Source organism: Apis florea, unplaced genomic scaffold (assembly GCF_048593485.1).
Source record: "Apis florea isolate Af1SG1 unplaced genomic scaffold, ASM4859348v1 contig_3081_pilon, whole genome shotgun sequence".
Taxonomy (NCBI): Eukaryota; Metazoa; Arthropoda; class Insecta; order Hymenoptera; family Apidae; genus Apis; species Apis florea.
The window spans coordinates 5441096-5468054 of record NW_028256703.1 but is presented as its reverse complement, the minus strand read 5'-3'; the positions used below and the strand labels follow the sequence as shown (position 1 = coordinate 5468054).

At 43.2% G+C, this 26959-nt stretch overlaps 5 protein-coding genes across 9 annotated transcripts; 3 read left to right on the top strand and 2 right to left on the bottom strand.

The window, feature by feature from the left end:
• The first annotated feature begins 52 nt into the window (after positions 1-52).
• Top3alpha (topoisomerase 3-alpha) lies at positions 53-4748 on the top strand. Of its 2 annotated transcripts, none has more exons than XR_015292291.1 (11): positions 53-343; positions 440-786; positions 860-978; positions 1054-1400; positions 1481-1769; positions 1900-2398; positions 2527-2872; positions 2954-3479; positions 3598-3713; positions 3878-4122; positions 4207-4748. XR_015292291.1 is itself a non-coding variant. In XM_031917246.2 (11 exons), the coding sequence occupies exons 1-11, from the start codon at positions 263-265 to the stop codon at positions 4245-4247; spliced, it is 3039 nt and encodes a 1012-aa protein (XP_031773106.2). In that variant the 5' UTR covers positions 53-262; the 3' UTR covers positions 4248-4748. The 2 variants fall into 2 exon arrangements, 1 of the variants encoding a protein (XP_031773106.2); XM_031917246.2 differs by having other exon boundaries at positions 3598-3796.
• On the bottom strand, positions 4486-5492 carry Cby (beta catenin antagonist chibby). The gene is made up of 3 exons (XM_086909130.1): positions 4992-5492; positions 4796-4911; positions 4486-4673 (listed from the first exon to the last, which is right to left on the bottom strand). Exons 1-3 carry the CDS (start codon positions 5173-5175, stop codon positions 4581-4583), a joined length of 393 nt encoding a protein of 130 aa, XP_086765256.1. The 5' UTR covers positions 5176-5492; the 3' UTR covers positions 4486-4580.
• On the top strand, positions 5365-9310 carry iPLA2-VIA (calcium-independent phospholipase A2 VIA). 4 transcript variants are annotated; one of them, XM_012488089.3, is made up of 5 exons: positions 5420-5765; positions 5920-6216; positions 6306-6396; positions 6536-8636; positions 9031-9310. In XM_012488089.3, exons 2-4 carry the CDS (start codon positions 5996-5998, stop codon positions 8609-8611), a joined length of 2388 nt encoding a protein of 795 aa, XP_012343543.1. In that variant the 5' UTR covers positions 5420-5765; positions 5920-5995; the 3' UTR covers positions 8612-8636; positions 9031-9310. The 4 variants fall into 4 exon arrangements, with proteins under 4 accessions (XP_086765252.1, XP_012343543.1, XP_086765253.1 ...); XM_086909127.1 differs by having other exon boundaries at positions 5428-5660; XM_086909126.1 differs by having other exon boundaries at positions 5365-6216.
• LOC100865797 (uncharacterized) lies at positions 8849-14020 on the bottom strand. The gene is made up of 4 exons (XM_003694836.4): positions 13136-14020; positions 10312-10489; positions 10147-10234; positions 8849-10039 (listed from the first exon to the last, which is right to left on the bottom strand). Exons 1-4 carry the CDS (start codon positions 13266-13268, stop codon positions 9395-9397), a joined length of 1044 nt encoding a protein of 347 aa, XP_003694884.2. The 5' UTR covers positions 13269-14020; the 3' UTR covers positions 8849-9394.
• Positions 14021-16921: 2901 nt separating this feature from the next.
• On the top strand, positions 16922-25122 carry LOC100865918 (transcription factor SOX-9). The gene is made up of 5 exons (XM_031917253.2): positions 16922-18269; positions 20295-20441; positions 22840-23173; positions 23281-23627; positions 23724-25122. The coding sequence occupies exons 1-5, from the start codon at positions 18010-18012 to the stop codon at positions 23992-23994; spliced, it is 1359 nt and encodes a 452-aa protein (XP_031773113.1). The 5' UTR covers positions 16922-18009; the 3' UTR covers positions 23995-25122.
• The last annotated feature ends 1837 nt before the right edge of the window (positions 25123-26959 follow it).

Here is a 26959-nt window from a genome sequence, read left to right as displayed (position 1 = left end):
ATCTCGTCAATATTTATTGAACAAGTAAATTTTTTTTCCAATAGGAATTATTAAGTGACAATGTTTCGTACATTGTTTAACGCGGCTGAAGTAGCCAAACAATTTTAACGGCGGTAATAATTTATAACCTTTTTTTGAAATAAGAAAAATAATTATATTTATTATGATATTATGTATTTTATTATAAATTGTGTAAAGTTACGTTTATGAGAAACGATATCATCAATGTATCATCAATGATTCAACGGTTCTCATTGTGATTATGAATGTCCTTAATGTTGCAGAAAAGAATGATGCTGCGAAAAATATTGCAGCTTATTTGTCCCGTGGCGCGTATAAACGGGTAATTAAAAAGTCTTTTCAGTTGATTATATTTTTTATAAAATTTATAAAAGATTTTATAAAATTTCATTTAATTTGTTTTATATTTTTCTTATAGAGAGAAGGATTGTGGCTGTATAATAAAATTTTCGAATTCAATTCATATTTATGGAATAAAAATTGTCATATGATCATGACTTCAGTATCTGGTCACTTATTAAATTGTGAATTTGTTGGAATATATCGTAAATGGCAAAGTTGTCATCCATTGAGTTTATTTGATGCACCAGTAATAAAACAATGTTCACAAGAGAGTTCTATTAAAATTAAAAAAACTTTGGAAAAGGAAGTACAGAAATGCAACGCATTAATTATTTGGACAGATTGTGACAGAGAAGGAGAAAATATAGGTTTTGAAATAATTCAAGTTTGTCGTGCGATTAAACCAAATATTCGTATATATAGGTATTTATCAAATATGTCATTTATCTTCTTATAATTTTATTTCATATGATGTAAATATATAAATATTTAATAGGGCAAAATTTTCTGAAATCACACAAACATCTATAAATAGATCACTTCAAAATTTATGCGAACCGGATAAAGCAGTTAGTGATGCTGTTGATGTACGAAGTGAATTAGATTTAAGAATAGGTATTTTAAACATATGAAAACATAATAAATAAATTTATCAATAAATTTAAATGCAACAAGAACAATAATTTATAGGTGCAGCATTTACAAGATTTCAAACATTAAGACTTCGGAAAGTATTTCCCACAACTTTGGCTGATATGCTAATTAGTTATGGTAGTTGTCAATTTCCTACATTAGGATTTGTAGTTGAAAGATTTTTAGCTATTGAAGAATTCAAGATTGAACCATGCTGGAAAATAAAAGTAATGGATATTCGTGATAATATTTCTGTGGAATTTAAATGGGCAAGAGGAAAATTGTTTGAAAAATTACCTTGTGAGATATTTTTGGATATTTGTTTGGAACAACCAAATGCTACTGTACAAAAGGTATTGAGTAAACCTACAAGTAAATGGAGACCATTACCACTAGATACAATTGTAAGTAACAATATATTAGTTCAAATGAAAAAGAAAAAAAAGTAAAATACAATTTATTTATTTACATTAAATAAGTTTAGGAATTGGAAAAACAAGGATTGCGTAAACTTAATTTAAATGCAAAGGAAACAATGAGAATTGCAGAAAAATTATATACTCAAGGTCTTATTAGTTATCCACGTACAGAAACCAATATATTTCCAAAAGAATTGAATTTGATTTCATTGGTGAATCAACAAGTAAATAATTCGGCTTGGGGTAATTTTGCACAACAATTGTTAGAAAAAGGAGTAAATCCTAGAAAAGGCAAAAAAAGTGATCAAGCACATCCTCCAATACATCCAATAAAATATTGCGATACTTTAAATGGTATATATTCTTGAAAATTTGACAATTATTCAATTCAATATGAAAAGAATATTTTGTTGTTAATTTGTGATAAATTATTTAATGAAAAGAATATTTTGTTGTTAATTTGTGATAAATTATTTAATGATAGGTAATGAAGCTAAAGTTTATGAATTCGTGGTCCGTCATTTTTTGGCATGTCTATCAAGTGATGCAATAGGTCACCAAATAATTGTAGAAATTGATATAGCTGGAGAAAAATTTAATGCTAATGGTTTACAAGTTATAGAGAAAAACTATTTAGATGTATATATATATGAAAAATGGAATGAACAAGAGATTCATAATTATCGCGAGGGACAAGTTTTCAAACCGACCAGTATAGAGATGGTAGAAGAGGAAACATGTCCACCACAATTATTGACCGAAGCTGATTTGATCACTTTGATGGATAAGCACGGCATCGGTACTGATGCTACTCATGCAGAACATATAGATACAATAAAATCACGACAATATGTAGGTTTGATGGATGAAAAGCATTTAATACCTGGAAAGCTTGGAATAGGTTTAGTACTAGGTTACGATAATATGGGATTTCAAATGTCTAAACCAGGCTTAAGAGCTGAGTTGGAAAAGGATCTCAAATTGTACGTTATTTTTTTAATTTTTTAATTTTTTAATTCTTTTAATTATTTTTTAAATAACAAAATAAAATTTTCAATATTATTTAAATGTATTTTATCTTTGATTATATTTTAATTTTATATATTTACAGGATATGCGAGCGGCGAAAAAGTGCGAAAGAAGTATTGGAAAATCAAATAAATAAGTATCGTGATTTGTTTAAGATATCAATGGAACGTGCTAATTTAATTGATAATGCTTTAGCTGATTATTTCGATGAACAACCAATGAAAATACAAGAATTAGAAAATAATTTTCCATCTCAAGATATTGCTATTTTTAAATGTCCGAAATGTGGCTTGGATATGACTCTTAAAGATAGGAAGCAAGGAATGGGAAAATATATTGGGTGTATAGGATATCCAACATGCAATAATGTAATTTGGCTCCCAGAATATATCGAAGATGTTGAAATTACGGATAATATTTGTTCACGAGTAAAACATTATTATATATTATACAATATTTATAGTTATTATATAATGTGTATAATTTATAATTAACATTAGTGTTTTTAGTGTCCAGGAAATATTCATGAATTAAAATTTAAATTACGTAAAAATGCTTATCCTATTTATGGTACGGATTATAGAACTTGCATAGGTGGTTGTGATCCTACATTTAATGAATTATTAAAAATAAGGGATTCAAATATCAAAAGTCAAACTCAAATAACTGATGATTCCGGTTATCGCAATACATTTGACAAAGCTAATGTTTCACGCTCAACTTCAGTAGGAAACAGTGGAACTTATTCATTTTTAAATATTCAAAATGAGACAGATTTATCTGAATGTAACATATCTACAGAATTTATTCGAAATCACAATGTTAATCGCAATAATGCAATGGAATCGCGAAATACTAAACGACAACATAATTTAAAAAATAATACATGGAGTGATAATAATAGTATTAATGTTTCAAAAATAAATAATAATGAAAATAAAATATGGGGTGATATTGATGAAAATTCTGTTATTTTATGCAATTGTAATGAAAATGCGATTCAATTAATTGTAAGAAAAGAAGGACCAAATCATGGTATAGACTTAAATGTTTATGAATGATTTTTCATTCAATACGATTCATTATAATTCGTATAATTTCATAGTTTTACAATTATAGAGATTGTTAAATTATAATTATTTTTTTTTTTTAGGAAGAGCATTTTACAAGTGTGCAAAACCTATGAATACTCGTTGCGATTTTTTTATTTGGGCACCAGATAACATGTCAGATCATATACAAAACAATACAAATAAAGATTCAAATCTCGTTAGTACAATTACCGAATTAAATGTTAATAATTACAATGTAGCTACAATAATTAAATGTAATTGTAATGAATTGGCTACAACGTGAGCAAATGTTTAATATATAATAATTTTTTTGATATTCTTCAGGAATCTTAAAGGAATAATTTCTTGTGTATTTTGTAGGCGAATTGTAAAAAAAGATGGTCCTAATAAAGGACGTTCCTTTTATACATGTCCTAAGAATATAAATGAGTCTTGTAAATTTTTTCAATGGGCGGATGAAAACGTTGAAGCCACGTGTAATAATACGTTTCAAGAAAATAGTAAAAAAAGATTTAAAAAAGAAAAGAGCGAGCAACTCCAAAATTTACAAAAAAGACCTCGAGTTGTTACTGGTAAAAGAAAATGTGGAATTTGCGGAATAGAAGGTTCATTTTGTATATATATATTTCGTATATATATTTCGTAATTTCATTTTTTTTTTAATTTTTATTATATTATTATGTTTGTAGGACATACAAGAAGATGTTGCCCTGAAAACGTAATGGATTAATAAAGAAGAAATTGTTAATAAAATTGTAAAAGTTAAGTAACATAATTATTTTTCAATTCGGTTTGATTATTTTCTGAATTTCATGATAAAATTATTCCGATTTCGCTTCCTTCTTTTTCTTCTCAATCTTTTTCTTATTTTCCTATTTTTCAATAAATATTTTATCATTATTGTCATCATTATTATTATTATTATTATTATTATTATTATTATTATTATATATTATATATATAAAACATTTTTTATCAATAGTTTTTATTAATAATAATTTAATTAAATGCAAAATTTAATATGACATGAAAAAAGAATGAATTATGATAATGTATCTTTATATCAAGAGTCTCTGCCTTTATCATATGGTAACATCTGTTTCAATTTGTTTAGTTGTTCCTTCTGCGAATGACATTCTGCTGTTGTTTGTGTTAACTGTGAAAAAAAAATAAATAAAAAAGACTGTAATTTTTATATAAAAGAAGAAAGAATAAAAACGGCGTTAAATGATTTATTAGATATTACATATTTTGAGAAAAATAAGATAAAATAATAACCATATCAAGAAGTACTTCAAATTTTAATTTCAATAAATTATTTTCATCTTCCAATCTTTTTATTTCCTTTTTTAATTTCTCATTTTCTTTATATGTGCCTCCGATTTTACCTGATTCTAAAATTGTGTAAATTTCTTATATAATATAATATAACGTATCATATAAAATCATATAAAAATGTTAATGCAAATCTTGCCTGGAATCCATGAACCAGATTCGAAGACAGTTTCTTGATCCCCCAATTTTAAACGTATAGGACCAATATTAGGACCAAGTTCTTTTTCTATACGTTGTGGACTGAAATTTTTATTCGCTAAAAAAACTCCCACTTTCCTTGTAGGAGTTTTTTTAGGAGAGAACTTGTTCGAAAACAATGGCATTGCGTATAATATATACCGATAATGTACTGTCAACGATACGTATACGATTACGTATAAACGTTAAGGTTAATAAATATCATAAACATACATAAACATACATAAACATACATATGTATATATATATATATATATTTAATAACGCGGACGTGAAATTAAACTTTTTATTGTTTTATATATTTTATTACATGTAGACACGTGCGCGCACGCGCGCATATGTATACAATTTTATACGTAATAACTATATATGATACTTTTTTTAAATGTATCGTACCAAACTTTAAAGTATGCTAAAGTTTTATTCATAAAATAAAAGAAATAAAACGAAATTAAAAAAAATAGTGAATAATATTTTGATAATTATACTTTATTATAATAAAGTACTATTTTGTTTGATAGAGTACTATGACGATTGTAGTCATCGTTATTCGTACTTTTTGTATATTGGATATGATATAAAGAACATACATACCTTATATATAAAATAAGTACGTGATAAAGTATATACGTGTACTTGTGTATACAATATGTTGTACTACTATGTTGAAAACTTTTTTGTTTACATCGTTTTCATGCTTGACAATTGAATCAGTGTAAGGTTGTCTGTTACAGGGTTTTTTTTTTACATTTATTTTTGTGCAGTATCGATTCTTGATACGTTATAATTATGATGTTATAATTATAATTAGATTGAAATAATTAATGGAATTTTGTATATATATATAATTCGTTGATTTATTTAAATAGATATTCGTCGATTAAGAAAAGGCGTGGTGACAGTATTGATTTATAACCTATAAATTGTTCATCAATTGTCCACATCATGACTTGGCTTGGAACAATCGCTAGTAATGTTCTTCGGATGGTATACACGGATGTACCACCGAGTATAGTCCAAGAGGTTAAGCCCGAGAATTATAGTAATCGACATATTGAATGTCGCGAGGATGGTATCGTACTTTATGGTCCAGGAGAAAAAAATGAAAAAAAATATGAAATTGTTCTTCATAGACCTTGTACGGAAACATTGCATCAAGCATATAGGTAATTAGATATCTTCGCATATTCGCATATCTTTGCTACTATATTTTTTAAATAACGCGATATAAAATTTATCAATACAATGTTTTCAGTTTGTACAGATCGGAAGAAAAGAAGGAAACCGAAATACATTTTCTTGTGTATAAAGACAAGGTTCCGGTACTTGTTCAAATTTGTCGCGAGGTAATTTTTCTTCTGCAAAAAAGAATTTTAAGAATTTTTGTTATATCTATACCGATAAAAATTACGATAGAATTATATTATATTATAATTTATATTATAATACTATATATTATAATTATTCGTTGTTTTTATTATACAGATGTGTAATGTGAATAAGATACAAAAATTGTGCGATACCTTAATGGAACATCCTACATGGACTCTGGCACATTTGGCAGCTCACTTTGCTCTCTATAATGCATTTGCTCATGCAGATGTGAATAGTCAGTTAAATAGCGGAGATGTGGAAACGGGTGTATCTCCTTTACAAGTTGCGGTGCAAACGAATAATCTACGTACAGTCCAAATGTTGATAGAAGCTAAAAGTTCATTGGAACATTTGGATTTTAACGCAAATACCGTGTACCATTATGCAGCGACATCCACTAAAGAAATAATTTTAGCCCTTGGAGGTGATCTTCCGAATAGTTTAAACAGTCGTAACAGTAATGGGCATACGCCGATGCATGTCGCGTGTTTAAACAACAAGCCTGAATGCGTTAAAGCTCTTCTTTTAATCGGAGCAGATGTGAACATACCTGCTTCCGAGGGTCAACCTTCCAGCCCTGGTTACGTAGGAGATTTTCTTCACAGTCAACCAAATGTTCTTCATGCCGAAGACATGAGATTTGGTGGCACGCCGTTGCACTGGTCGCTAAGCAGGGAGGTGATTAACGCCCTGATAGAAAGTAATTGCGATATAGATGCTTTGAACTTCGATGGCCGTACGGCGTTGCACATTATGGCGATGAGAAAACGGTTACCATGCGTGGTGGCTCTATTGAGTCATATGTGTTCCGTGAATATCGTCGACAAGGATGGTAATACTCCATTGCATTTGGCAGTTTCTGAAGGTACAGCGGCCATAGTGCAAACTCTGATAGGATTCGGAGCGGATATCGATGCTAGAAATTGGAAGTCGGAAACGCCACGACATCGTATAAATATCGATAACAACGAGGGCCAAAAGATTTTGTACATTTTAGATGCAGTGGGGGCCCAACGTTGTCCACCGGATATGATTAATTGCAATCTGGGCTGCAAATATAACGAAAATTTTAACGGTATTGCACCGCAACAACCGCCAAAAGCTATACCGCGTACTATATTGGATCAAATGCTTCATGTTTCCGGGATGGATAAAATGGCTACGCAAGAAAACAAGAAGATAAAAGGTGGTCGACTTCTTTGCCTGGATGGGGGAGGTATTCGCGGTTTGGTTCTCGTGCAAACATTGTTGGAGATTGAGTCGATCTTGAAGAAACCTATCATCGAATGTTTCGATTGGATCGCGGGCACTTCGACCGGTGGAATCTTAGCCCTTGGTCTGGCAGCCGGCAAGTCTTTGCGAGAATGTCAAGCGTTGTATTTTCGTATAAAAGAGGAAGCTTTCGTTGGTATGCGTCCATATAATAGCGAAGGTTTAGAGAAAGTGTTGAAAGATAGTCTGGGCGCCAATACCGTGATGTCGGATATCGAGAAGCCCAAGATAATGATCACCAGTGTATTAGCTGACAAAAAACCCGTCGATTTGTATTTGTTTCGTAATTACGATGCACCGAGTGCTTTACTTGAAATTCCAGAAAATTCGACATCTGCCTCTCCCGTGCCACCGAATGAACAATTGCTTTGGCATGCTGCGAGAGCAACCGGGGCGGCTCCATCGTATTTTCGAGCATTCGGTAAATTTCTCGACGGTGGTTTAATAGCGAATAACCCGACTTTGGACGCTATAACTGAAATTCACGAATACAATCTCGCTTTAAAGGCCTCTGGACGTGAACAAGAAGTAATCCCCCTGTCTTTGGTTGTTTCTCTTGGCACTGGTTTGATACCTACCAGTCCATTGAAAGATATCGACATATTTCTTCCCGAAAGTTTATGGTCTACCGCAAAGTTTGCGATGGGAATATCGGTTCTCGCGGTATTGCTAGTGGATCAAGCAACCGCGAGCGATGGAAGGATCGTTGATCGTGCAAGGAATTGGTGCTCTATGATCGGCGTACCTTATTATAGATTTAATCCGCAATTATCTCAGGATATAAACATGGATGAAAAGAGCGACGAAATTTTGGCCGACATGATATGGACCACCAAAGCGTTTATGCACGCCAATAGAGATCAAATAAAAGAATTAGCCGCTGTGATAAATCGCGATGTTTATAACGACGTATAATATTGCGTTTGAATCGGATATATAGGTATGATTGTATTGCATCCATTCGAAAGATGGCATTTTTTATCCTTATTCTTTCTCTCTCCTCCTTTCCTCCCCCCTCCCTCCCCCTCCCCCTCTCCCCCTCTCCGTCCCTTTTCGAGCCTTTATTTCTTTATTTATTTTTCTTCGTAGTGGAATTATTGGTTAATATTTTGTACATACGTTGTTATTTCCGTGATTAAGAATTATTGAAAAAAAAAAAAAAAAAAATTATACGTTATAAAGCGAACTTTTGTTTATCGAACTGTGTGACACGATGTCATCGAAAAGATATAGCGCACAATTTGATTTTATTTTTTGTTTTTTGCCCCCCCCCCCTCCTTCCCTCCCTCCCCCTCTCTAGTAGAATACTTACTTATGAAAATACTTACTTTTAGATTTCACGATATATATGTATAAAACGTGTAAGCGTATTCTCGTTTTTCGAAAGTGAAGAGCAACGATGAAGGACAATTTGTACCAGCGATGGTTGCGATGATGTATAATAAAAAGCGATAACAATAGTAAATTATAATATTATTCAAAGTAGATAGAGGAAATGTTTTGTTAATTTGAAGTAGAGATGTATTAACGGTATAATCGTTTATTTATTTGGTTGTTTGTCAAAGAATAAATAGGAAAAAAAGAAAGAAAGAAAGAAAGAAAGAAAGAAAGAAAGTAAACGTTGCTAAGCGGTTTAACCGTTTAACTATCAATGGCCCGGACAACGGGCTATCCGTCCTTCCGATCTTAGTTCCAGATTTATCGTGGACCCATGTAATAAGGTGGTTGCGTCATGGATGCGGAAATATACGGATAAAAAGAATGGGTCGAGACTCCCTGCGTTTGATACTCATTCTCTTCGTGCACCGTGTATCCCTCGGGAGCGGATGCATAATGGCCGTGTACGCACGCGTACGATTTACTCGGGCTGGTAACGTCAGCGGGATATTTTAAGGGATTGTCGGGATATTTTGGTAGATCGTAAGCCGATTTCGTTTGCAATTCCGAATACTTTGGAATCGCTTCGTGATACTTGACAGCGGCGGATACCTCGTGATGATATTTGACCGTCTCGTAGCACTTTGCGTCCACGTAGCAGCTCTTGGCCACGTTCGATTCGTATCTCGCACCCTCGTACGGTTTACTTTCTACGATCGAATGATCGGCCGGGTATTTGCTCGTGTCGTTCGACCAACTTGATCTCGAAACGTCGTAATTGATTTTGTTGTCGTGATAAGTCGGCCTCTCGTACATTTTGATCCCGGTATCTGGATATAGACGAGGATACGCGCATTCGGACGAGTTGGTGGAATCCAGAGACGTGGCTGGAGAGGATAAGGCGGTCCGATGCATCACGATCCCCATTTGTTCCTCCGATTTTGGTTTCCGTCGACGCGGCTGATACTGTAATTGCCATTTAACGATTTAGATTTAGATCCGAACCAAATCGATCGATTTTTAAAAACGATATTTTTTTTTTTTTTTTTTTTTTTTTTTCATTCGATGATCACCTTGTAATGCGGATGTTGTTTTTTGTGCGCGTTCCTCAATCTTTCAGCCTCCTCTATGAACGGTTGCTTCTCACCGTCGCTTAAAATTCTGTCGCATTAGAAGGAGGCTATGGTTAACGTTAAATGGTAGACGCAACGTTGTGCACGGGTGAACGCGAAACATACCTCCACAGTTTTCCCAGCGTTTTCGAGAGTTCAGCGTTGTGAAGTTGTGGATATTGATCCGCCAATCTGCGTCTCGCCGCTTGAGCCCAAACCATGAACGCGTTCATCGGACGTTTCACGTGGGCGCTTCGTCGACCGCCCGCGCGAGAAGTGACCGGAAGCAAGGTCCAGTCATAGCCTGGAAAAGACGGAGTGATTTTGGAATTTGATCATTTGATCGCGAGTTTCAAATTTTCAGCTTCAACGTTATGCGTACGATGGTTTAAAAAAAGAAAAAAAAAGGAGGAAACGAAGGAAACACGGAAGTTGGATAGCCTACGTTTGCCTGGAATTAGATCGTAAAAGGAGAGATAAAAGGACACCTGTATCCCCATGCACATCGAGATAATCTACACGAGATTCTATCCGATTTCTATCTCGGATATTAGAACTTTTTTAACCAGTATTTTCCAATCTCTCTCTCTCTCTCTCTCTCTCTCTCTCTCTCTCTCTCTCTCTCTTTTTTTGCTTCCTATTTTTTCGCGTTTTAAAACCAACGAACGAATGAACGAACGAAGGAAGGAACGAACGCAGCAACTTGACGAAGAGAAATCTCGAACGCGGTGGTCTTTATCCGTCGATCGTTTGCTCGCATCAACAGACTAATTATTATTACCGACTTCCTCTCGGTCTCCCTCAATGAATGTTCATCGACCGAAGAAAAGTTATTTGGGTCATTGCGAGTTTTCCATTCCGAGAAATCTCATCATCAGGATCCCGTACGCACGATTCCATCGTGTATATTACATCTACATCGACTATATTTCCCGCGTTTTTCGATCCCGCGTCGGCATCATCTCTTTGATTCGATCGATCGATGCGACCACGAGTGTCGAGTATCGAACCAGTAATTAAAATAAAAATATAGCGGAGGAAAAAAGAGAGGATAAATATTATTGGTATTGGATGCACGTACTTTTAGAATGTTGAATCGAGTGACGAAGCAAGAATGGATGGAGAGGAAAGGATGAGATCGAAGAGAACGAAAGATCGAAGGAGACGAAGATGCACGTGGTGAAATGTGACGTAGAGCGCACGAAGTGTGGAGAGATAGGTAGAATCCATGGAAGCTAATTACCATAAGGGCACGGTTCACCGATGCGGTCTCTCTGTCGGCTTCTTTTTAACGTTCGTCGAAGGACTTCTCGCGCTCTTTACCTATATACCACGATATAAGTCGGAGTAATTTTCATGGAAACACGGAAAGATTTGCACCCCAGCAAGCGACGGGAATAGAAGAAGTTCCGCGTTCACTTTGTCCTTCTCCAACCAACCACGAGGGAAAAAGTCAAACAAAAGGAGAAAAGAAAAAAGAAAGCGAGAAGATTTTCGAGGAAGATGTTGGAATAGAAACCGAGAGAAGGGGGGAGGAAACTTCGAAACAGAGGAAAAATAGGAAAGATGAGGGATACGATACAATGGGAATCGATTAATCGAGAGCGAAAAGGGGGGATTAGAATTTTGAGAGAACTTTTCCTAAGGAGGACGAGCGACTCGACGGGAGAAACGCGCGCGCGCGCGAGAGAGAAAGAGAGTGAGTACGCGAGCGCATAATAAGGGATTGTGGGACCGCTGAATGAACCGGTGTGTTTCGGTATCTCGGTTGTCAATGCCGACCTGTCGTCGACTCTTGCTACATTAACTTCTGTACAAATCAGCTCCCATTACCACGCGGATGGGATCCTCGTTAAAGAGGAGGGGACGGAATATACGTTTGAACGCATCGTCACCTCCTCTCTCGTTGTCGATGACCGACAAGAGCGCCCGCTTCGTCGCCTTTCGATCGATCGATCGATCGACCTATCCAAGTCGTATCGTAATTTTATCGTAATCCCTTGCCGATAATCTTTCGCAAATAAGGAATAAGCGAGGGGATATTGCGGGGAGTTGCGCACGGTGCATCCCTCCGTGATTTCGCTAGATAGATGGAATGAAACACGGTTGGAACACGAGTCGAGCTATTGGAGGAGAATGGATGATGACGCGCGTCTCGTTCGAAGATACGTTCTCTGCCCTTCTCGAACCGCGTTCGAAGAAGAAGGCGCAGTTTGAACGAGGCGAACGCCGGCCCTCGTAAATCATGCCGAGCTCCCATTACTCCTCTTCTTCTCGGTTTCCACCCCACCTTCCGCCCCATCTTCCTCTCGCTCGAGTCGATGTCTCGGATTTAATTTCGTACTAACATAATTAGCGTCGGTGGTGGCAAACGTTCAGCGGTTTCGCTCTGTTCGCAGCACCTGCCCCTTCTCCTCCCAATCTTCCTCGAAATCGTCTTTTCGCGAGCTCCTTCGCCTCCTCTCTCATCCGGCCAAACCGTATCGCGTTTAATAAAATCCGAGCAATCGGTCACCGAAGCCACCGAGTTTCATCGCCAATTATAAAACGTGCTTTATAGAAAATCGGGAGGGAGAACGTGCTCGGATACGCTAGATGTCGATCGAGGAAAAGAGGAAATCCTGGGTCGCTGCGTTTCCCGGGATCGATTTAATCCATTTTAATATATGTCGCGTTATCTATCTGTGCGCGATATCTGTATCTAAGCGAGTAGCAAGTAAGTAGGTATATCGTCGTTTTATCTTTTCAACCGAAACGATCGAAGCGACGAAGGCGAGGTTTGAAGGCGGAGAAAATAAGGCGAGGAGAGATAGGAAACGAAAAGGGGGGGGGGGAGAGAAAGAAAGAAAGAAAGAAAGAAAGAAAGAAAGAAAGAAAGAATCTCCGAAAGAATCCCGATAAAAGAAGGAACGATCGAGATTATTAGATGACGTGATGGATGAGAGCGAACCTTGAAGCAGTTTGCCCACTGCGTCGTCCAACGAGTTAGCGCATTGCTCGTTGCTGCATTGCTCGGTGCTCGATGGTCCGGCTTCCGTTTCCGTCGTACCCGATATGTCGTTACCGTGATGATAGCTTTCCATCTCGAGCTTCCCTCGATCGTCGAAAGAGAATTACTTACACGACAGATACAGAGTGTACGGTTCACATTCGTTGCCGATCGATGCGATCAACCGTCGAATAATCGACTTATCGTCGCTTCGTCCCCTTCGATTTATCCCCGAACCGCACTGCTCTTCTTCCTTCGCGTAAAACGCGATCGCGTGTTTCGCAACGAATCCAATCACAATCTCGTAACGAAGAAACCAATTGGACCAATTAATCCGAGGTTATCGTGCCGTAATTTATCACGAACCGACCCTTGTCCTTCCTCTCGAGGACCGGACGGGATCCTATCGGCCTAATCCATCGATTTCCGCCACTCTTTCTCAACTCGGCCCTCCTCCTTCTTCTTCTTCTTCTTCTTCTTCTTCCTCTTCCTGTTCCTCTTCTTCTCCCGTTATCTCACTCGATCCGAATATCGTTCACGCGGTATCCGAACCGAAAGTTTCGCGCATGGAATATATATATATATCTATTTCTTTTTTCCTTTTTCTCCTTTCGGATCCGGGATAATAAAGTAAATCCGTGATATAAAACGTAATCGTAGAAACGATCTCGATAATAAAATTGGAACGCGTCGATGGAAGAGGAGCGGCGTTGCGATACCAACTACTCCGATGGTTAACCGACCGACTAGAGAAGAAAGACGAACGCGGATCGACGAGGATGGTAAGGTTCATTCAGGGAACGTGCACCGCACAGGTTGGTCCGTACGAAAGAGGCAGAAACGGACGAGCACACGTCTGGCACACGCACCAAACGTTGGATGGTAGATCGCGGAGGCGGTTCCGTGGACCACCTCTACGTCCGAGGTGGGGGATATCTAGGATCTTGTTCCTTTTCTCTTCTCTTCCCGTCGACGATCCTTGCCGCTCGTCCATCCTGCCGATCGCCCGATCTACGTCGCCATCTCCGTCCCATACGATCTCCATACCCGTCCCATCCCCTCCCCTCCCCTCCCCCTCCCTCCTTTCCCAAACCTCGAAAACTTTTCCTCCATCGATTTCCTCCATCCTCGATCGTTCCGTATTCTCTCCTCTCGAGAAAGAACTCGAACAATCGACGTAATCCCGAACCGAAAATTGACCGTCGTTCGAATAAACAAAACGTCCTTCTCTTTTTCGCTCGCTCGTTCGCCCATCCTCCTCCTCCTCCTCCTCCTCCTCCTCTTTCTGCCGGATGAAAATAATCGCAAATTTGTGTGTTCCGTGGCGTTGGGGGGGTCGTTACGTAGCCTCGTCTCTCGTATAATTAGATCGCGGTGAACGTGACTTTACGTTCTTGCCAGCTACATCCAGGGGAAGAAAGAAGAAAGAAGGGCGGTTAAAGGGAGGAGGAGGAGGAGGAGGAGGCGAAGAAACGCACGTCGAACGTGCACGGAGAATGCACACGGAGGGGACTATAAATCGAGGAGCGAGTCGAAACTCGTTTCGCTCTTTTCGTGGTTGCGTCGTTGCACGGGAATGATCGGTTGACAGTCTCGGTCTTTCTGTCGAGCCTAATTATACAACGAATTTAATGAATGAGCGAGCTAGCAAAGACAGTGGCCCATACACGAGCGTATATAAACCACGGTCAATGCCGTGTAGCGGCTTTTGTGCGAGATCAAAGGAGGCATCTTGCTCGCACTTTGCAGGATTAACTCGGTTGCTCGGTCGCTCGCTCGTAAACGCCGCGCTCGGCCCCCTCGGAAATGCTCGAGACACTTGGGCGAATTACGTTGGCGAATCGTTGGTTCGTCCGTTTTCTACGTTTTTTATTTTATCGTGACGTCGACCACGCCGCGCCTCTCTATCGCCACTCTATCGCTCTATCTTTTTTCCCTTCTTCTTCTTCTTCTTCTCCTTTTTTCGCTACTCCACTCCCTACGAGTACACCTATCTACGCCCTCCTCAAAGGGTAGATTTCGATTCGTCCATCGTTCCTTCTCCTCCTTCGATACGTAATAAATTCACCGTCTCTGCGACGGTGTTCTTTCGCGATGCACGCGTTGCAACCGAATCGCGATTCAAATTTAGCCGACCGCGAACAATAATATTGATTTCAGCAAGCCGGAATTTTGCTCTTCCTGGGATAAACATCCCGAGGCGCAGCACGTGGCACCAATATGTGCTTTCGTTCTCTCTCGCTAGGTATATACGCCAACGAAAAAGGGAGAGAGAGAGAGAGAGAGAGGGAGGGAGGGAGAGAAAGAGAGAGAATTCGTTTCAGGGCCGTTCAGGGAAACACGCGTCTCGATTTTTCGAGCGGACGGGAACCGGACGGTCTCGTCTCTTTCCACGTTCTTTCTTTTCCGAACTTTCGAACGTAGCTTTAGAAGAAAGAAGAAGAAGAAGAAGAAGAAGAAGAAGAAAAATCCTCGTCTAGATGTCTCGTTCGCCACATTGGCAAGGAACGCAGGATAACGTAGGATCGGGCAAGGAGGCGAGGAATAGGATGACGCGACGAGAAAGAGATGGAAAAGCGATTTCACCGATTGCCGAGGGGGGGTCCCGATTCGGATTCGCGTCGGACAGTTGAAAGGATAAAGGGGCCGTAGGGGACGATAGGCCCCCGGGTGACGAGCACCGCAACTCTCGGACCCCCAACGGTGACACGAGCTACGTTACATTCCGCATCGTCATCGTCAGTCGGCACCGTGTCATCCTCGTCTACCGCGTCACGCGCCACGTTTTCGATTTCCTCCCTCGATTCGAAGGGTTGGCGAAAAAGCGAACCGGCCGAAAATTCTTCTCCAACGAGCTCCGTACAACCATACACGCGATCATCCGCACTTGGTGCATCGCCAGGAAAATTGCACGCTCCTCCTTGCTGCGTAGTTATTGCCAACGACTGGCCGACCAATGAGCACCGTTGCGTGGGAGGAACGAAGAGAGAGGTAGCGAGGGAAAGGGTGAGAGGAGGAGGAAAGAGAGAGAGAGGCAGAGAAAGGAGAGGAGAAGTAGGTGGAACGAGAAGAAACCCGATTGGTCCTACTCCCGGAGGATATCGTGGCCATAGAAACTCTGCTTCTCGAGGAGAAGAGAGAAAGAGAGAGAGAGAGAGAGAGAGAGATCTCATCGCACGGCTATTCCGAAATAAACTAATACCGTAGGAATAGCGGGGATTATCGAAAAGGGCTGACAGTCAAATGGAGAATTCGATTCTCCTTTCCGTTCTCGCGACACGTATAATCGAACGTATGCGTTTCGTGCGTGCGTATTTAATTTTCAACCAATTCCATTTTCCTTCTTCGATCTTCGGAATTCTTCGAAAAATCCATATCGTCTCGTGACTCGATGAAATAGAAGAATAGTTTCGAATAGAAAGAGAGAGAGAGAGAGAGAGAGAGAGAGAGAGAAAAGAAATCGATCGAATCGATCTTCACGAGAGAGATTCACGAGCGTGTAAAGGAATCGCACGGTGAAGACGCGGAGAAGACGAGAAGAAGGAGATCTCTTCCGCTCGATCGTCGGACGATCGTCGTCGGGCAAAGCATCGAAAGAGACCCTTTCCCCTCGTGTCGAGGTTGGTCGGTGGGCACGATCGCGAAGCAACAAGTGTTGGCAGCTCTTCGGCCCGTCGCTCCGCCCCCAACTAGCAGTCGCTGTTGGAGCGATCGGTGGAAAGTGCCCCGAGGCGATTCAACCACCTCACTCGAGCGTCGATCGCGCAAGCAACTGGAAATCCTCTCGTCTCGCGCTCCTCTCTCTCTCTCTCTCTCTCTCTCTTTCTCTCCTCGTTTCGTTCTCTTTTTTTTTTTCTCTCTCCTCTCTTTCCGTTCCATCGGACAAACGCGAGCGCGATGTTCCATCCGTGATCGTGCAACAGTTTTGTGCTCCGCCGAGTGATCACCGAGTTTTCTCCGACGTCGTTTCCGATCCGAGTGCGTTCGTTCCACGAGGTGTTCCACGATTTCGAAACGATCGCCGATTTTCGGGCGAGCGATATCTCGTGTCGTGGTTCGAGCACAGTGATTCTCGCGAAATAGCGAGAATTCCGTTCCGAGAAAACTGGCCCCGGATCATCGAAGAAGAAAATCGGACTCTTCGACGAGCAGCGTCATCATCGAAAGTATTTCGACCATAGATAGCGAGTAACCACGTAGTTGAACGAAGTTAACGTCGACTAGCAGCCGTCCGATAGCGGTGAACGAAGGGGAGAGAAGAAAAGAAATAAAATCGAGAACCGATACGCAAAAGAAGAAGGAGAAGAAGAAGAAGAAGAAGAAGAAGAAGAAGAAGAAGAAGAAGAAGAGATTAGAATTGGCTCGATCGACGAGACTGGTACGGCGAGGAAAAAGCAAAGGAAAGATAGGGCGAACGAGAGCTGGACGAGAGTTGCCGTCGGTTCGAGATGCACGCTCGTTGCATTTGCTCGCTTCGTAATCGAGCGAAGAATTAATTAAACGTGACAAACGTGCGCGTTTGCTCCGCGATACCGAGGCGTCGGAGGGAACGGTCGAGGGACGAGTCGACGACACAGAAGAGAAAAGAAGAGAAAAGAAACGCAGCTGAAAAAAAAAAAACAGAAGAGTGGCGAAAAACGGAAGTGACGCTTTAACCGATATTACGATAAAATGCGGTAATTGCGGTAATTAATAATCGAGCAAGCATCGCGCGGTAACGCGTATGCGCGTATGTTTCTCTTTCGGTGAACGATGAACGACTGTGGTAGCGCGCGATAAATCCGCGTGAGAATCGGTCCATTTCCTTTCGAACGGTCGAGCGGAAAATCGAGAAGATGAACGACATTATGGGAGAGGCGGCATCGGGCTCGATTTCCTCGAGCGCCACCCCTGTCGTCAATCCTGCCAACAGCTCCACCGCTATCAACGGGAACAACAACATCGATAACAATGGGAGCAACAATGGGGGCAGCAACAATGGAAAAGCGGGAAATATGACGGGCGCGGTGGCGGCGAACGGAGGCGAGAGAATCAGCGCCGCGGTTACCAAAGTTCTTCAGGGATACGATTGGACGTTGGTACCTGTTGCTACCAAGTAAGTAAGTTTTTTTAAAAGCCGCGCGATCTTCTCCTATCGTCGGTTACCAGGGAATATATACTCGAACTATGCAACGAACGAGACGAGTCTTTTTCTCGTCTTCTTCTTTCGTTTCCTCGAGTGGTACGGGATCACGGTAGTTGTTTAGCGAGTGTCGTTATCGCGAAGACGAGTTTTTTTTTTTAACGCGCCGAGCGTTTAACGCGCGAGGAAAAGAAGAAAAAAAGGGGGGGGGGAGGAAAGAGAGAGAGGAGAGAGGGTGTAAAGACGCGCGTTACGAACTTTAAAAATACGAAACGCTAACTTAATTATGACGCACTGGTTTCCTCGGCTTGGGAAACGGCTCGTGGAAATATGTCCTCGGTCGCCAATTAACGCAAATTAGCTAATTAATGCCCGATCTCGAGTCTTGTTTCCTCTCCCGTTTTCTATTTTCGCCTTATAGATCGCGATTCGCGTGGGATTTTTTTTTTTTTTTTCGCCTCTTCCTTTTTCCCTCTTTTCTAGGGGGTAGGGGACGACGAGGGGGATCGATGGTTGGGTCGCGACGATCGTCAACGATCGTTCGATAAAAATCGTTATCGCGGCCCGATAAGGAAAACGGAAAATTTAACGTAAGATCGAGGAAGATCGCGTTTTTTTTTTCTTCTTCTTTTTCCGTGTCCGAATCTCCCTCGTTGGAACGAAACGTTGGGTCGGATCGTGTTGCGCGGTAAGGTGTGCGGTTCGCTCGACGGAAAATTTCCCTCGGCGAGTTACGGTTGAAATCTCCGAGCTAGTATCGCTATGCGCGACGGCTTATCGCGCTAACCCTCAATTATACGGGGTTATCTCGGGGGTAAGCTAAAGGGGGTACGATGTTTATTTCCAACGATAGAGCCCGATAAAATCGACTCTAGTTTTAATTCCCATGAAATCCATGAGAATGCGCTCGAATTATCGCGCGTTTCCTCTCCCTCGTGATTTCCACCCAAGTGATAGGTAAATAGGTAAACTCTTCCGACGAGACATTTTTTTTTTTTCTTCTTTCTTTCTTTTCTCCTCCCCTCCGACCACCACCTTCCCTCCCCCTCCCCCTTTTTTCGCGAAAACGCGTAGAAGGGAGAGAAGGGCGGAGGGAGGGAGATAGAAAAATAATTTTTCAGACACGAACCGAAGACGATACGACGACGAGGACGGCTGTGTGTAACGACACATGCGCTATTCCGCAAAACCACGGTAAACGAGGTGCAAAGACTGAAAGATTTTTTTGCGTATCTAGGTAAACCGCGTATACACCTTAAGTGACTCGCGACTCCCGTGAAAACCCTCGTTAGTGGACCGGCGCTAATTACCAACGGCTCCTCGCGGGTTTACACACGGATTTAACGCCCCTCTTATTTCAAAGAGGCCGAAATATATGCATAGGAGGATCCCCTCAAATTTTTTCCACGTCTTCCCCCTCCCCCCGTCCCCTTCGCCCCCTCCCCCCCTCCCCTCCTCAACCGGCATCCCCGGTAATTTGGACCCGACGTTTCCGCGGTATCGCGTCGCCTAGAAAACGCGCACGGATGTTCCTCTCACACGGAACGAAGATCCTCGAAGATCCTCGATACGAGGAGGATCCTCGATTATTAATCCCGAGAAAGAAAACAGCGCGAGGAGAAGGGTTCCGTGCTTGAGAGGGGACGGAGGAAGGGAGGGGGAGAGGAGTCACGTCAGTCACTTTGGCCGATCCCGGGCCGGGCAAATGGGTTTTATGAAGTCATCTTCCAGGAAAGAAAGGGATACCACCGGCGCGCGTCCATTCCTGCTCGTCACCCGTTGGCAGGCTCGGTGTTATTTTAAGGCCGGTTTTCAGCATGCCGCCGTTCCTTCCTTCGGGGACGCAGCAACGATACGAGGATAGCGAGGATAACGCTCCTATCCGCGAAAGGATCCTCGCGCCTTTCCCAACCCATTTTTCCCAACCCAGGATCTCTCTCATCTCATTGAGAGAGAATCTTTCGAAACGAGGATAATCAAATTCCTCTGGAATTGCAGGGGTTCCGGTGACAAGAGAGCAGCCCACGTGAAGAGACCGATGAACGCGTTCATGGTGTGGGCTCAGGCCGCGAGGAGAATACTCGCCGATCAATATCCACAACTTCACAACGCGGAGCTGTCCAAGACTTTGGGCAAACTTTGGCGGTGAGTTGTTTCTTTTCCCCCATTCTTCTTCTTCTTCTTCTTCTTCTTCTTCTTCTTCTTCTCGTCGTCGAGCGACCGATCTTTCTTCGTCTTTCGGTTCAAGAAACTCGTGATCGTGGTCGTCGACGAAGAAACCCGTGGGGAATCGAAAAGGGGCAACGGGTCCACGCGACCACTTGTTGCCGCTTTCTATTTTTACCACGCGATTTGGCGAGCGAGCGAGCGTTCCCCCCTCTTTTTTTCCTTTTTTCCTTTTCCCCCTTTTCTCCCTTTTACGGGGTTAGAGTAGCACGCATGCCGAACACATTCTCCACCACGTGGCGCCGAGGCTGCACGTGGTACACGACCGTGCTTCTCCCGTTGACATCCCGCGCAATCCTCCTCTCTTCTTTCGGAAAACCGGACTTCCACCCGGAGATGGTGGGACCAACCTCCCCTCCTCCCCTCCTCCATCCCCCTCCATCCATTTTCCGTTTTCTCTCCTCTTCTCTCGTGTCGGCGCGGTGAAAGTCGTAGTTTCTTCGAGGCTTTGGTTCGAGGATCGAGCGAGATCGATGTTTCGATGATTCACCCCCTGCGGTGAATCATTTTACCGATGCTCGATTACTCGGCCCGATCGAATCGCGAAACGAGAGTTGCCGAAAAGCGACCCCGTTTCGCTCTCGACGCGTCACGCCTCGGGAAACGCGAACGAAGAAAGTAAATAAAGTTTGGACGCGTGCGAGGCAAGGATTCGACGAAGGCGAATCGATCCACGTCGTCGAACGATCGTGTCGAGGGGAGGAAGGGACGGGACCAGGTGTAAGAGTCGGAAATAAATCTTGTCCTTTTTCTTCCGGCTCGGGTGGAAAGGTATCGCGCGTTCGAACATTAGACGCGCGATGTTTGTCGACAAAACGAAAACAGATAGGCCACGGTTCATCCTTGGCGCGTGCTAACAGCTGCCGGCCGGTTCCTGCCTCAGATAAACGGCCCCCAAGAATCACAATAAACCTCCTTGTGTCCCCGTCAGGTGAATTTTTCCGAACCTGCCTCCCTTCGTCGCTCCACGCCTCGTGCAAATAACACCCGTCACGAACAGGTAAATGCATCTTATCTCACGGAAGCAACGTCTCTCACGATTTTACCGCGATTCCCTTCCCCTGCCCTCTTGCCTTCCCCGTGTCACCCTCTGTGCTTATACTATATACCCTCGCGCTCGCGATATATTAAATACGCGTATATATTACGCGATCGTGCACGAGAGTGCAGGCAGATCCGAATTGGCTGAGAGCGCCAAGTTGCATCTGGCAGCAAAAAGAGAAAAGAAATGTAAAAGGAATAAAAGAAAGAAAGAAGGAAAAGGAGTAGTAGTAGTAGTAGTAGTAGTAGTAGAAGAAGAAGAAGAAGAAAAAAGAAGGAAAAAAGGGAGGCTGTGACGGGCCGCTATCGTCAGCCTCGGCGCTCCGTCGACCGAGAGGGGGGAGGGGAAAAAAAAGAAAAAAGAAAAAAAAAACCTCGAGGCAAAGTCCATTGACCAGATGGAGATTCTCTTTCTTCGACGACGACGCGCGTTCCAACGAGTCGTTACCTATCGCGACCCGTTCGATATATACTATATATACACATATATACACGCGCGCGCGCGCACACACACACACACACACATTTTATATATAAATTTTTTGATTCAGCGATTTCGTTCTTTCTACTCGATCGCGATGCGAAAGAGGTCGAGAGAGAGAGAGAGAGAGAGAGAGAGAGAGAGAGAGAGAGAGAGAGAGAGAGAGAGAGAGAGAGAGAGAGAGAGAGAGAGAGAGAGGAGAGAGAGAGAGAGAGAGAGAGAGAGAGAGAGAGAGAGAGAGAGAGAGAGAGAGAGAGAGAGAGAGAGAGAGAGAGAGAGAGAGAGAGAGAGAGAGAGAGAGAGAGAGAGAGAGAGAGAGAATGGTGGAGATCTGTGGCAGCCGGGACCGGAAAAGCTTATCGGTGTTGGGGCTTTACGAGCCCCAGTGGGAACATAAACACGAGGAATTAAAGAGCAAGGCGACAAGGCGGGATGGAGACGCGACGCGATTCGAGTCGCGACGCGGGCGAAGGAGAATAATCGGTGGGCGCGAGCGCGTGTGCGTGAAACGCGCGCCCTTAAGACGCGGTACGCGGCGAGAAACACTAACCAGACCTCCCATTTCGACTCCTCGAGTCGAGTATCGCGTATATGGTGATGGAAACGTTTTCGTTCCATCCATCCAGCCTGTTCTTCCACGCGCGTATCTACGCGCCGTCCGACGTGCGCGCGTACGCGCGTGTGAACCTCCAGCGAAATACCATCCTCGCCCCTCTCTCTCTCTCTCTCTCTCTTCTCTCTATCTCTCTCCCCCGATGCTGATCCATCCTTCGCTCCGTCCGTTTGACTCCGTAGGTTGCTGTCGGACAACGACAAGAAACCGTTCATCGAGGAGGCTGATCGGCTGCGCGTGATCCACAAACGCGAGCATCCGGACTACAAGTATCAACCCCGTCGGCGAAAGCAAAACGGGCCGTCGGGGAGGGAGGGGTCGCCGTCGAGGAACCAAAGCAACGTGACTTTCAACGTGTCTAGGTCGTTGAAGCAGGAGGACGCGAGTCCACGCCCCGTCCAGGGGCCCAACTCGCCTCAGAGCGGAGTCAGCTCGTCCCCCCCGACCACCCCTAATCAAGGATTGTCGCCACCCACTCCTCCCACTACTCCCCGCGGACAGCATTACGCGAATCAGGTAACGTAAGAACGCAGGCACGTGTCGTACACGCGTGATGTGTATATATATATATAGTCGCGTCGATGGCGAAACGGTGGCGAAAAAAAGTGTTGTCTTCCCGGCAGGGGAATCAACCGCAACCGAGCGCAACCATGTACCACCATCATCATCAAGAGTTGGGAATAGGTAGCTCGACCACCGAGTCGTCGCATCAACACCAACATCAGCCGGGAGTCGATTTCAGGTACATCGAGGTGGGTGACGGTCTACCGATCGAGGAGGGCCAATTGAACGGACTCGGATCGTTGGCAGCCGTTGGTCTAAATCTTCCGTTGAACCTTCAAGAGTGCGAGGTGGAGAGCAACGAGTTGGACCAGTATCTTCGCCCTCAAGCGGTGCCTCCACCGGTGCACGTACCACCAGCGCCTACCACCACCACCACCTCGTCCTCGTCCCCGTGGATATTCAACAGGTAATCGCCCGAAATTCCCTTCGTTTCCTTCCTCTCTCTCTCTCTCTCTCTCTCTCTGTCCCCCTCTGTTTCGTTTTGAAACGCGTCGCTTTTCAGATACGACGAAGAGATGGAGAGACCGAGCAAGCGACACTGCTCGGAACCGCAGCCGATAGGCGAAACTTCCTGGGAGGATCGAGCACAGGCGGACATAGTCAGATATCACGAACTTCAGCCCCCTCTCCCCCCCATGCAATACATATCCTCCTCCCACAATTCGCACTATTCGCACACGAGCACGCAGATGAGCCATCCGCACGTGTCCACGTCCTACGCGCAATACCAACGTTACGTACCTGGTATCGAAACTTGGCCTCATTACATGTAAGCGGGAAGGGGGAGGCGAACCTTAAAAGAGAAATTACACACACACACACACACACACACACACACATACACAGCAACGAAGGATCCTTGTTGTTGGGAGTTACGATTCCTCCGCATCTCCCTCCTCATTTCGATCCAGTTTTTTTTTTTTTTTTCCCCAACAGATTTTATCGCTGATTTTGTTCACAATCCCGTCTCTGTAAGCACGCGTACGCGTTCAAGTGTGCATAATATAAGTGTGTGTGTATATATATATATATATACACACATATAGAAAGTTGTGTACGTCGTGTATATACGTTAACGTACGTATGCGCGCATTAACAGAAGAGGAAAATTGGATCGTGCGAAATCTATCGACCGGTTGGAAGTTTCCGCGTTTCGTTCGCGTTGGAAACGCGTTGCTCCGATCGTTGGACGCGTCGAAAGAGAAGGACGCGAGAGAAGCCACGATCTTACTCCATGACATCATTCCATGACAGTCGGCCATTCCAAAGCGCAGAATTTCAGGCTAAACAAACAGCACGCTCGATACGATACCCTGCCGCGTGATCTAAATATAATAATAATATATAAGGCTTGAAGTGTGCGTATATACCGGCCTTTGCGCTCGCGAGAGACCGAACCGGCGTACGCCGCTTGCTTGCCACGCTCTTCAAAATAAACTCGCGAAATTCGATCGCGATCGTGGTCGAGTCGCGAAAAACCACTGCTCTCTCTCTCTCTCTTTCTCTCTCTCTCTCTCTCTCTCTCCGAATATTCGAACGATGGATCGGCCACCGCCGGCGGATGTATCACTTTTTCTTTCGGGGATCGAGTCGATTTCAGTCAGAAGAATCTCAACGGGGAGGGCGATCGTATCGAGCGATGAATCGCGAGACGAGAAGCACGAGAAATCGTCGAAGGTAAATAAGGTATTAAACGCCGATAACCGTGCTTTTGTACTTACATTTATCGTTTAGATATACGATTTATCGCGCATCCTGTAACAAGCGCGAACTTGCGTAGAACTTGTAGTGTGTACGTTTAACGGGCGAGCGTTCGAATTAAGCGTTAATTTATAAGTATGACGATATGTTGTAAGATTTGTCCGAAAAATAAAGGAGAAAAAAAAAAAAGAAGAAAGAAACAAGAGTTTTTTCGAGTCGAATGACGACGATAAAATGTCTGAACCCTTCCTCTCTCCGTGGGAGATCGTTTGAATTTCGCGACGAGACGCGTAGACGCGTACGATATTTTCGCTAGTCGCTAGATCGTTTTGGGCTGTTGAGCGTTCGCGCGATATAATATAACAAAACAAGCGAAAAAGGACAAATATTTGAGGAGTTGGAAGGTTAGAGTCGAGCCCGGAATAAAGGACGGAGGGAAATAGAAGAAGCCGCGAATGGACCGTTCCAAGTTTTTTTTTTTTTTAAGAGCAAACAGGCCTTATCGCGGAACGAATATCCGTCCGACGAACGAACGTGGGAATAGCGGTGTCGCGACTTTTACGCCACTTACACCCGCGGACTCGAGATTAAAACGAAGGGCCACGCATGTTTTTCGTCCGACGATCGCGTCGTTCGCTCTCTCGACGGATCGTTTTTCGGATCGGAAGAGAGTCGAGTCGAGTCGAGTCGAGTCGAGTCGAATCTCGTCGCTCGATATCGCGAACAAAGAAGCGAACCTCACGATTCGATTCGAGCGCGATTCGAAACTCGTCGTGTTGGGCGACGTTGGATGAATTTTTCTCCTTTTTTTCTTTTCCTTTTCCTTTTTTTTTTTTTTTCTTTTTCGAATCGACCAGCGAAGAAAAAAAGAAAGAACGAGAGGGAAAAGGAAAAAGTTGACGAGAGTCAGCGTTCCACAGCTGTTTGGTTTTTTCGCGGGTACTCGTGTCGCGTCGGTCTCGAGATATCTCGAGCCTTCTTCTCTCCATCTCCATCTAAATGTCTCTTCTCGGGATTCTTCGAGAGTTTGGTAAAACTAACGATGCACGCCCAACGAGTGCTTGCTTGCTTGCTTGATTCTTGACCCCGGAAACTCGCGTGTCTCGATCAACTTGTTATTATTAATCGGATTATTAATTCGATCAAGGCGAGGAGGGCGAGGTGACGCGAATACGATGCAATGGTTCGTCGGGGATACACCTTTTATCGAAGATTTTCAAGATTGTTCCGCGAAGCGAGGGAAAAAAATGTCGAAATCTCGCGTGGAGCGGTCCGGATACGAAGCGAGTCACGGACAAAGAGGCATTCAGTTATAAAGTTATCGAGACGTTCGGTCGATATAATTAATTTACTGCGGGCTCGGTCTTCTCGCGCTAATCACCGGCGCGCTTTTAATCTCGGAATCCATAAATATCACGATGCTGAAAGACGGAGGGAATTCTCGCGAAAGCAGGAAGCGATCGTCTCCTTTGCCTAGTTTTTTCCTCCCCTCCCCCTCCCCCAACACCTCCTCTTCCGACCCGATCTCTTTCTCTCCCCCCCCCCCCTCCCCCCGATTTTCGACGCGTGTTCGAAAATCGTACGAGTACGTTGACATCCTCCTAGATTCGATGTACGATGTAAATATTTGCCGGTTGGGGAAGATAGGATCGATAAATTTTTGGACAGTTCGAGCATTATTCGGAGCGCGCACAAAGAGTCGTAAATCCTTACGCAGCTGTCCCGATTCTCCTATTATCGCTCGGTTATATTTTCCTTGCTATCCATTCATCGGAATCTCGACGCGAGCCACGCGAGACCGCGATACACGCGATACACACCAGAGATACGCGCTCGGCCTAATCTCGATAATGCGCACAACCCTTTGCTCCCTCTCCCTCTCCCTCCCTCTCTCTCTCTCTCTCTCTCTCTCTCTTGCGTTGCCTTCCTCGAAATCCCGAGAATAAAATTGTTCGTCTCGGGCAGAAGCCGTGGAGCGAACCCATTCGCTGACGGACAACGAAAGCATCGAGCCTCTTATCGCGCTCGTGCAATCGT